General features: G+C 39.5%; 1 protein-coding gene across 1 annotated transcript in view; it reads left to right on the top strand.

Annotated features, from left to right (window-relative positions):
- Positions 1 to 6,393, top strand: part of LRRC1 (leucine rich repeat containing 1) — a 69,124-nt gene extending 62,731 nt beyond the window's left edge. Inside the window, exons 13-14 of the mRNA XM_014948915.1 lie at positions 3,118 to 3,254; positions 5,148 to 6,393. Of these exons, the coding sequence (XP_014804401.1) occupies positions 3,118 to 3,254; positions 5,148 to 5,306 (296 nt within the window). The 3' untranslated portion in view covers positions 5,307 to 6,393. The remainder of the gene's footprint in view (positions 1 to 3,117; positions 3,255 to 5,147) is intronic.
- The last annotated feature ends 5,366 nt before the right edge of the window (positions 6,394 to 11,759 follow it).

Below are 11,759 nucleotides of genomic sequence, written 5' to 3'. Positions count from 1 at the left end.
TTTCTACCAACAAAAGTTACTACATCTAAGAATGAAGTAACAAAGAACCAATTGCCACTTTTATGTTAGCATTACTGTTGAAATTGTCAAAGTAGTCTTCCCACCTGGCCCAAAGTAGCATCAATTGCGTGTTGTCATGAGTATGTTTTCTGAATTGCTTTGAGGAAAAGGTAGGCTTTTTTTTTAAAAAAAACAAACAAACAAGAAACAAACAAACAAAAAAACCAAACCCTCTGGATTTCTGCGTTAAAAACTGAGAATCTAGGCAATTTGGCAGAGCTTCTGCTGAACCTACCAGCCTTAACGTAAGGTAACACTAATATTGAGTTTCTCAACTCAGAGATGCAGTGCAAGCAGCAAATAATGCCACTTTGACCTTGTGGTTTCTCGTGAATCTTAGTTGATGTGCTTCGGACATCAAAATGCAGCAAGGAGTGGATTGAAGCATAAAGCAGCAAATGAGTTCAGTTGCTTAGTAGGAAGCTAAGTGGGGAAAAAAAAAAAAAAAAAACAACCCCAAAAGAAAAGCAAATGGCATCTCGTGTGTGATACAACTATCTGATGGGCACTGACATATTTCTGATCTGGCAATTGTATGTATCAGGCTCCAGAGCAGAAGCAGCTGTCTGCCTTCCACGGTGTTTTACTGTGGTAGAAAAAGCTCAGCATTGTTTTATCTGTTATTCACAACTACAGAGAATTATGGTATAAAGTTAAGCTGCAGATTCTTTTTAAAAGAATGGAGTAGTTGCAGTTGATGACTACTGCAGTGCTTTCTATTAGAGGCATTAATCTCTGTCCTGTTGATTCCAACTCAGGGATATATACTTAAGAGTCGAATTCATGACTATTTATTAAATCTCCTGGAGATTGTCCTAACTTTTTTACTTCTCTTTTTTGAACTAGGTTGACGTATCTTCCCCTCTCGCTGACTACCTTAAAGCTGAAGGCTTTGTGGTTGTCTGACAACCAGTCCCAGCCTTTGCTGACTTTTCAGACTGACACAGACCCTGAAACAGGAGAAAAGATTTTAACATGTGTATTACTTCCTCAAATGCCTTCTGAGCCTGGTTGCCAAGTTTTCTGCCGGATGTTAGTTTTTCATTTTATATAGAAATCCTTCGTCTTTGTTTACTGTGGTAAGGTTTGTAAAGCATGCATAAGTTCCAGTGAGCAAAGCAGCAAAGTTCTGGTTGAATTTTAACTTCTATGCTTTTTTGGGTAGCGATACTAGTTTTCAGAAGACTTGAAAAACGTGGCTGAGTGTTACTGAAAATACAATGACATCAGCTACAATAAAGAAAATATAGACCTGGAAGAAGACGACTTAATTCTCTCATTATTCTGAGACTTGCTAGTGGGCCAAAGAGTGGTGTCCATAGGTAAATGCCTAGAGTTAGTTTTTCATTTTATATAGAAATCCTTCGTCTTTGTTTACTGTGGTAAGGTTTGTAAAGCATGCATAAGTTCCAGTGAGCAAAGCAGCAAAGTTCTGGTTGAATTTTAACTTCTATGCTTTTTTGGGTAGCGATACTAGTTTTCAGAAGACTTGAAAAACGTGGCTGAGTGTTACTGAAAATACAATGACATCAGCTACAATAAAGAAAATATAGACCTGGAAGAAGACGACTTAATTCTCTCATTATTCTGAGACTTGCTAGTGGGCCAAAGAGTGGTGTCCATATTTGTGTATGTTAATTTTACATCTTAAAAATATACATATATATATATAGTGAAAAGTGGTGGATTTCCAACTACAGTCTCTTTACCAGAAAAATGCTTTTGTAGTTAGTAGTAAGCAGTAGACATTTTACTTTTTAGCAAGCTGATTTTCTTTCAGGCAAAGGTGCTGTGCATTAACTTTATTCTGTTCTTCAACAAATGTAGAATTCCAGTATAAGTTGCTCTTACCTTTCACATATATATATATAGTGAAAAGTGGTGGATTTCCAACTACAGTCTCTTTACCAGAAAAATGCTTTTGTAGTTAGTAGTAAGCAGTAGACATTTTACTTTTTAGCAAGCTGATTTTCTTTCAGGCAAAGGTGCTGTGCATTAACTTTATTCTGTTCTTCAACAAATGTAGAATTCCAGTATAAGTTGCTCTTACCTTTCGTGCTGAAACTTGCCTCTGGGTCAGGTGGAACCATAAACTCTTTTTCAGCGTTGGCTGGGTTGCTCTTCCAGTAACTTCTGGATAGCTTTTGTCCTCAAACTTTTATAGCGATGTGTGAACATTTGAGGGGATTCATCTGAGCTAATATGTAAACTTTTGCTGTCATCACTGGAGAGTAATTTATCCCATCCAAGAATAAACTTTTAAAAGAAATCATGTGGATTCTTCTGCAAGTACAAAGAGGGCCTGAGGAGAAAAGCTCAGCTGTATCATAGGTACCCAAACTTACCTGGATTAATTCCACTCTTTGAATACTTTACAGCTGGAGCAAATAGAAAGCATTAAAGCAGTAGAAGTGTAGAAATGACTCAGTTTTGTGTCAGCTTCTGGATGTTAAAAATGCAAATTGCATTAAGAATTAAAATAAGTAAACGAATTAACCCCTTTAGATTTAGAGAAGATTAAGCTAGGTCAAGAAGAGTAGCTGAGGCAGACTGACTTTCTCTAAAAGCCTCACTACTAGAAATTAGATTTCCCCCTCTCCAAATTAATCTCATGGCTTCAAGGGTAGAAGGCTTGGAATTAAGCTTGTTGGACGTCTATGCCTGGCAATACTAAATGGATGAGGTCAGAAAAAGTAATGATCCTGTGTTATGGAATGCCATTTAGGGAACTGGCTAATGTCAGATGGCAGCCATGGTCCAGACAAAAAGCATGCATAGTGGCAAGTATACTAAATTATATAATCAGTACTCTAAAACTGCCACAAACCTGAAATACTCCAAGTACAGAAGTTTCTCATTGGTACAGAAACTATTTATTATGTGTTCTTGATAACAGAAAATCAATACAAGTTTTGTTTTCTATCCAAAAAAAAAAAGAAATAGACAATTGTGAATCTCAGATGAGTGATTGGTTGGATATTGCAGTTTTTAACAGTTTAGCATGTTGATGTTTTAGACTTGCTGTGACTCTTTAGTTACGTTTCGCTGTTCTAACAGATAACCTACCACGATGTGGTGCACTGGAGAGTTTGGTAAATGAAATGTCAGATGAAGCATGGAATGAGCGGGCAGTGAATAGAGTCAGTGCAATTCGCTTCTTAGAAGATGAAAAAGATGAAGACGATAATGAAATGGTATGTTTTCCGAGCCTCTGGTTACCTGCAGACACTGTCACCTTAACACAAAAGTGTAAAAGTATCTAAGCTATGACTGCATGTTTCTTTGCATATGTTTGTAGCAGAAATAGTTCGTGTTGACGGCTGAAACTTTTCATATTGACTTAAAATGCCTTTTTTTTCTTTTCTTTTTTTCTACTTTGAATATAACTTTCATGTTCTGATGCAGTTCGGTCTTTATTTTGCTTTGTTTTCCTCTGTCTGCTCAGGATGCTTTATTTCCAGAAACAAGATAGAATCTTTTTCTGCATCTGTGAAGCTTTACTGCCTGAAAATAGATAAAGTCTAATCTAAGACTCCAGCACTCTGGCATGTGTCTCCACTAAGTTCGCCATTGTTTGTCTCTCTTAATTTCTATTTCCAATCTCTTTCTTTCTCCTCTCTTTGCTACTTCTTTTTATTCCCTCCACCACTCGCACTGCGACAACCATAGTGTCCATAAGCAGCACGAATGTTGATCATTAGTTCCCCACTTAAACAAAGGATGTGGGAGCATCTGTCACTGTACTTATAAGACCTCTCCTTTAAGTTGGGCTCTGCATGTCCTGAAGATCAAAATGCAACGTGATCTTTAGCTTCACTAACTTTCATTGACAATTAAAACTCTATGTAAAGATTAAGACTACTTCAATCAGATTTTCAGCGTGCTTCTCTGATGCTCTAAAAACTTGCTGGTGGTTCTCGTTAGAGCTCAGCTTGAGATACTTCAGGGCACTGTCTGGATACAATCCAGCACACTAGAAACATGGTCTTACTTTAAAAAGTGGCTATAAAAATTCTGTGTTAGTAGAGATATGAACATTTAGGTTTCCAAGCAAGGTGGTTGCTTAATCCAAAGCAGCAGAAGCTAAATCTCTCTGATTTCTGACTGATAAGGGGGTTCAGAAGGATGCTTCTTAAAAACTGTGCCAGCCTGAGAATGTCCATGCGATAATGAGGGCTCAGGTGTTAATGATAACTGCTTTCAGTCATGCTATTACAGCCTGACTTGAGGCAAGAACCCTTTTTGGGTGAAAAGAAGTTTGTGATCCTGCTGGGGAGGAGGAAGGGCAGGTTTCCAAAGCAGTCTTGACCAATGCACCAATTGCAGTCTTGACCAATTGATGGCTCATTGGCTCTACTGTAATCTGCACAGCTTACGTGTATACCAGTGAAAAGTAATTGCATGTATGTATGTATGATACTGATACATATTTGTGCAGTTATTCTTGGTGTTCTGTTGGTCTCTAATCTGGATGCTAACTGGGGTTTTTATAAATATTGTTTTCCTTGTAAAGGTTTCGGCACAATGAAGTTAGAGGTTCTTGTGTCTAAGATGGGAGAGAAATGCTCCCTCTTCTTTCTTTCAAAATATTTGTTCTCATTTGAGAAGAGAACCAAACTGTGTGGTGGGGCTGGAAGGCATACAGAGCTCAACACAAACACGTATTTGACACTGTAAAGAGATCTTGTGGGATTCTTTCAAAACCAGCTGAATATTTTTTTTTGTTTGAAATGTGATCTTTAATCACTTGAATGGTTTGGGGGGGAAAAAAGAAATAATTCCCAACTATATTTATGAAAGAATCTTCACTTCATAACTTGTAATTGTTGAGTGGCTTTCAGATTAGTAGGTCAAGAGATGAAAAAATTTGCTCCTAGACAGTTCTCGAAAGCTCTTTCACTGGCTTCATAAACAAGCAGCTATGAAAATAATGTTCACCCTAGAGCATTGTAGTTAGAAAAGGAAAAGGGGGAAAAGAAAAAAAATCGATAGCTAATATTTGGTATGTGAATGCTAAAGCCTTGAAAGTGTATGTTGTTTTTCAAAGAGACGAAGGCAAAACCACTTATTGCGCTGTTTATTTTTAGAGAACACTTCTAAGGCGAGCCACTCCACACCCTGGAGAATTAAAGAACATGAAAAAGACAGTGGAGAATTTACGGAATGATATGAATGCTGCTAAAGGACTGGATTCAAACAAAAACGAGGTCAATAATGCCATTGACAGAGTGACCACTTCTGTGTAGAGTTTCATCTCCAGGTTTTACCTCCTGTGTCTTCCCCTGCTGTTGAAATGTTCCTGTCGTCTTCTGGGACCTCACTGAGCCCCTTTTTGTTTTTAACCAGAACCTGATTCATCGTCTCCATATCTGTGAAAAGTGCTGCCCGCTGGAAGAAAGTGCCTTATTTCATCCAGGCAGTGAACCAATAATTTCCAAATCAATGTTGTAATTTTAGTAGTTTAGGCTTTTTTAAGTATAATGCACTACTGTATGCAAAATACAATATTTTTGTCTTAAACACGGGGGAAATAATGCTTTTCTTTTCCAGAGTGCTGGGGTATCTTTTTCCCAGTGGCTGGATGTGCTGGTGAGAAATATAGTTTTGTGGAAAATTGATACACTTTTTTTATTTTTTTGGCAGCTCAGATGGTGTAAATTTTAAATTTTTGTATAGGACTTTCGTAACAAAATGATGTATTTCATTTTTAAGAGAAAATTTATCTTGAGCGGTACATATTTTAGCATTTGTGGAAGAGAACAAGTTTCATGGACAACTGTACTCATTCGTTTGTACCACCCATTGTGCCTTACTGTGTCTCGTATGTCATAATAGTCTTAAATATTACAATTCTTGAGGAAAGTGAGTAGATTTAAACTTGTTCTCCTGTTTTAGCTATGTTTTTCTTTTTGGACAGTAATTTGTTGGGATTTTTACAACAGAGACCTTATGTTTATATCATGGGACTTTAGGTCATGAAGCACAAATGTTAGTTTTCTTGTAAACAGAATTAAGATTAAAATGACCAAACTGCTATTGTTTATTACATAATGCACTCACACTTTAACTTAGTTGTAATGAAACATCTTGGTTTGGATGCTGTGTTGCATTGCAGTCACTAGAAATTCATGCTTCCGTTGGTTTTTTGGTTTTGTTTTTGTTTTAAATGTGCCATCTGTAAAATAACTTGAAAAACAGCACGATAGACTTTCAGAAGCACAGTATGAAACTAGTTTTATGTATTACACAAGAAAGCATGATTCTTTAAAGTGCTTTGGTGGTTTTATATAAATATATAAAACCATAATAAAAAAAATATCTTTAAAATCTTCAGTAGATTTATTGTATCATTAAAATAGCAATTAAAGTATGTATGAATTAATACTTGAATTTACTATCATTGTTACTGTGTTGCACTTCCAGTGGTCCAATGCTGATTTCAAGGTCTTATTAAATCTGTGGGTTCTGGTTTGTTTATAAAGGTAAGTATTTGCCGAGTTGAATTCAGTAAATAATAATTTTGCAAAAGGCTGGTGAAGATGGATTTTGGTGTCTCTGGGTTCTGTATGTGCCGGGAGCTCACAAAGACCACTAACTTGTCAAGTGCAGGGACTACTTGAGCAGTGTGAGTGCAGAGCAAAGGTTTGACATAACTAGTGTGAGCTAATGCAATGATCCCAGACTTCAACAAAAGGAAGGACCTGACACTTCACGTGTGGCTGACCACGTCCCTTCTTCTGCTGAACATTTCTTCCAGCAAGCGTTGGTTGTATGTGTGTTTCTGGGAGAAGATGGGAAAGGAGGAGATCAGGGAAGTCATAATAACTCCTGTGTTAAAATCGGTAACTGCAATCTTTGATAGTATTTGTAATTTAACTTTAAAAATTTTGGGTTGAAGCTTATAAAAAAAAGACACTGCTTTGGTTTTGGTATTGGGCAAGTAGGTATGGCAAGCCGTCTCCAAATATTCGAATCTGTCTTGGCAAAATGCATTAATTTTTGTGATTTCTTCTAATCCCAAAGGTTCCTCATAAGCTTCGAGGCTGGTTTCTTTGCAGGAGCTGCTGCAGGTTGATAGGTGTTAGGTTAGCTCAGGGGTAGCTCCATTTCATTCTTCCCAAGGCTGAGCTTTGCCTGTTGTTCTTGGCAAGCTGCTGTTAAAATAAAACCAGAAAGAAAATGAGGTTTTTGTACGATCGGCTCCAACCTTGGGTAGAATTTTCTTTTTAAAGTACTTACTGGGATTGGCACAACAGAAGTTTGAAAATGTAGGAAACTGTACCCAGAGTCCAAGTAAACCTCAGCAGACCCATTTGAGATGAAAATGAGTTCCTAAAAAAGACAGACCAAATCCAAAGGCAGCAGCGAGACCTGAGCTCTGTGATGACGGTTTTTCATTTGGATGATGAGGTTTGGTTTTGGGGTTTTTTTTGTCGTTTGGGTTTTTTTTGGTTTGGGTTTTTTTTAGCATCTGCTCCAGATATAAACAGGAGAGCTGCAGCAGATAGATGAGATGAATGTGTAAAGCCTGGATTTGGACCTTTCCTAACATGCCACCAGATGGAATAAACAGGAGAGCTGCAGCAGATAGATGAAATGAATGTGTAAAGACTGGACATGCCACCAGATGAAAATCAAAGAAAATCATTAACTGCCTGTGTTCACCTACTCCCTCCTGCTGAAGTCTCAACAAGACGTAAACCCTGTTATAGCCCCGTGGTAGGTGCTTTATCGTGAGGGAGTTGCTTTTTGTACGCTCTGGGAAGCTTGTGGAGACTGCACCTCAGCCCCAAAACCAGCCAGAAGACAGGCACTGCCTGCTGCCTTGGCTTTGACATGAAGTAACTGCTCAGCACTCCATTTATTTATTTATTTGAATAGTGGAATGGATATTTTGGTTTCTCTGGCTACAGAGAAGTGGATGAAGGCTTGTTGCCTTCATTTGGGACAGTTTCATGTTCCCACACCCTACTGCCATCTCCTCGTGGGCGTCTCAGCCAAGGACAGGTGTTAGGAATTGCTTGGTGAAGGTGTTTGCCGCCGTTCATTTGTTAAAGAAAATAAATTGAGCTCAGAACAGGGTCCAGCAGTTGCTTGGTGACAGGTTAAGAGGAGCTGAAGTCCATCACCAAACCATCCTGCTGCTGTGTCCCCAGAGGAGCGTTGGTGTTCCCTGCCTTTCGCTGCCATCTGTCTTCACTTTGTGAAGCTCTGTGGTGAAAGTCTGGATTTTGGTTACGTTTTTTCAGTGAGTATCTGGGGGGATTTGGAAAAGGAGGTGTATTTTGCAGGCTTCTCCACTAAGACCGTGTCACGCTGTGTCACGTCTTTTGTCTATGCTCTTCGGGTGAGGCACTTTGCAGTTAGTTCGGCAGTATATACAACTCAGGGCAGGGTGTTGAGAGTCTGGAAATAAGTGTATTTTTCCTGCTTACTGAAAACTTGAGATGCAAAGCAGCTGCTGGTAGTGTGGTGTAATAGCTGTGCTAGTGTGGAATAATAGCAGTTGAAGTGTCATTCGCTTTTCAGGGCAGCAAAGATGCTCGAATCTGGGCAAAGAGTGACAAGTGGCCACCATCTCTCTCCCCCAAATCCTAAACGTCTGGTTCACATCGCTTTTTGTTATGAAAGAGTGACTTGCATGTCATGTTCCACCTCATCCAGCCTAGGCTCCAGCAGTCCCTCGGATGCGTCGAATGGTCTGTATGTGTGCCATTTTGTGTAGTGGTTTTCGTACACTTGTCCTCCCAACAGTGCTAATGAACTTCCAGACACTTTTAACTGTATTTTACACCCAGAATAAGCTGATGATGTTTGTTCTGCTGAAACAGTGTATGTCCCTGAAAGTGTGACCCTCCCTTCCCACACTCTTTTCTCTTGCTGGTGCTTCGAGGAGCCTGAGTAGTGAATATAATTTTGTAAGCATAGATTTTTTTGTTGTTTTTTTTTTTGTTTTTTTCCCTCTATAAACTTTTTCAGTTGCTTAGTATGTCTTTTGGGAGGTGGATTTACTGCAAGGAAAGAAACACTACAAAACTTGCATGCTGCTTTATTAGCTGTAAACAGGTAACCAGGGAAAACCAATTGACCGTAGTAGTGGAGTGGATTTAATATTAACCTGTCAGTTACTGCATGTGAGTTCTCTTTATTGAAAGACACAATTCCGTAGTCTTAAAAAAAAAAAAAACAGAAAAAAACCAAACCACCAAAACCTCTCTTGCTCCCGTTGTTAGTGTAGCAACAGATTTTTCCATCCCCTGTGTGTTGCTCCAGGCTTTTTCCACAGCTTCCATAGAAATCGCGTGTCAAGATCATTTTTCTGGCTTACGTGCCATATTTTTGATAATCAGCGTATTGTGGGAAAGCACATGCTGGAAACTTGGATCCCACTGTCCTTTCCAGTGAATGACTTGTGTCCGGGACACACTGACCAGCCTGCTTCTTGTCAAATATTACTGCTGCCTGAACTTTTTTTTGCTGATTAGCTACTTAACAGGTTTCACTACTTGGTGCTCACAAATTCAGCTTTTGAGAGGAGATTAGTGACACAGGGAATTTAATATTATTTTTTTTTAAAGTGCATTTTTTAATATATCAGTTGATCCTCTCCTGGTTCACTGTAAATGTCTACCTCCTGCTGGGGCTATTTATCAGAAATGTCCCAGACCTTTTGTTAATGGAGAATTTGTTCTCATTCTTTGCCTTGACTCTGGAAAATAAAATTACTTTAGTTTTTCAATTGACTTGATAAGAGTGTTCCCCATCTTCAATTATTTCCATCAAACACACAAAATCTGTTTGTGTGTGTATGTTGCTACCAGAGGAGGTGACAAAAGCTGACTGGTCTTGGCTATCTATCAATAAATGTTTTGCGTGTTCCCTTCCTCCTAAACCAATTGGGACATTTCCAGAGGGATAGCGGCTTCCTCTCTCATTTTGAAGTCGGGAATATAATCAGTATTCAACCAGATTGATGGAAAAAAGTGAGATTTTTTTCAAAGCGGAAAAGCAGATAGCTGGTTTGAGGACAGCTTTGTGAGCTGCTTTGCAGAAGCCATTTTCTCTCTTCTTCTGGTGGGTGTTGGAGACACGTGTGTTGTATCGCCCCTTGTATGGTTCTTGTGGCAACAGGACGGCCAGTGGTGGGCTCTGCTGGGGCAGAGGGCTTTGAGGAGCTCGATGCGTGTAGCTGGGCTGTGCCTCCTACTAACTCCAGTCTGAAGGGTTCATGGCAGTCTGGGGTAGAATTTGTGTCTTGTTCAGGATGTGCCTCTTGACCCTGATGTTAGTAGCCCATTAACGCTGAGATCTTGAGAAGTAGCATGTCTTTATACAGGAGAAGTCCTCTCTGGGGAAAGCACAGCATCAGCATTGTCTGTGGGAAGAACTCTGTGGCTCCTTGGTGGTGTTGTGGAGAAGGGATTTAGCAAATCTCCCTTGGTCTTAATACTGGGAAGCTGAGACCTGATGCTGAATAACCTCTGACTCTTTTTTTCTCTTGGTGCTCATGTGTTGCTGGAGAACGTTGTCTGAACCGAAGCCTCTGGATGTGCAGCTGGAGGCAAGGTTAACAGCCATACCCAAAATGTAGACAAGTACTGACTCTGGTAACTGTCCTCAAAATCCATGGATGGACGCATGGCTTGGAAATACCACCAAAGCATCAGCAGCTTGAATTTCAGTTTGTAAGCATCCCCAGGGCAATGCAGAGGCAGGACTCTTCAAAGTTAGTTTCGTGTTGGACTAAAACTGTCTTCTTTTGGTCCTGGAGCAAATGATGAGACTGTGCCACTGGTGTGAGTGGTCTGATCCTCTGAGCTCTGCCTGGAACTTGCTGGTTCTACCCAACCCCCAAATAAATGCATTAAAACATTTTGAAGTAGCTCCTAGGAGATAATGCTTGTCCTGTATTTCTAGAAGATTAAACAAGATACTACGTTGGACTAAAACTGTCTTCTTTTGGTCCTGAAGCAAACTGGAGCAAATGATGAGACTGTACCACTGATGTGAGCAGTCTGATCCTCTGAGCTCTGCCTGGAACTTGCTGGTTCTACCCAACCCCCAAATAAATGCATTAAAACATTTTGAAGTAGCTCCTAGGAGATAATGCTTGTCCTGTATTTCTAGAAGATTAAACAAGACCCTACACAATTCCCTGAAAGGAGGGTGTAGAGAGGGGGGGGTCAGTCTCTTCTCCCACGCCACAGGCGATAGAACAAGAGGAAATGTCCTCAAGTTACACCCGGGAAGGTTCAGGTTGGATATTAGGAAAAATTTTTACACTGAAAGGGTTATGAAGCCTTGGAATGGGCTGCCCAGGGCAGTGGTTGAGGCACCATCCCTGGAGGTGTTCAAAAGATGTGTTGACATCGTGCTGGGGGACATGGTTTAGTGATGTGGGTATTTTGGGGAATTTTTTTTTTATTAGATTTAAGTTGATGGTTGGACTAGATGATCTTAAAGGTCCCTTCCAACCCAGACTATTCTATGATTCTATAAACACGAGTGAATTTCTTTAGCATTTGTTGGTGGCATTGTGGACTTCCACTAAGCAATTTAAAACCAACCCAAAATCTAAACTAACTACCATAACGAGTGATTATTTGAATATTGCTGATGATTTATTTTTTTTTCCCATTCAAAATGGGAGAAAATTGCGAGTCTGAAGAGCATTTGCATAGTGGATGCTTTTAGGATAA

The sequence above is a fragment of the Calidris pugnax genome, unplaced genomic scaffold (assembly GCF_001431845.1).
Source record: "Calidris pugnax isolate Ruff unplaced genomic scaffold, ASM143184v1 scaffold141, whole genome shotgun sequence".
Lineage (NCBI taxonomy): Eukaryota > Metazoa > Chordata > Aves > Charadriiformes > Scolopacidae > Calidris > Calidris pugnax.
This window is presented reverse-complemented; position numbering and strand designations above follow the sequence as displayed.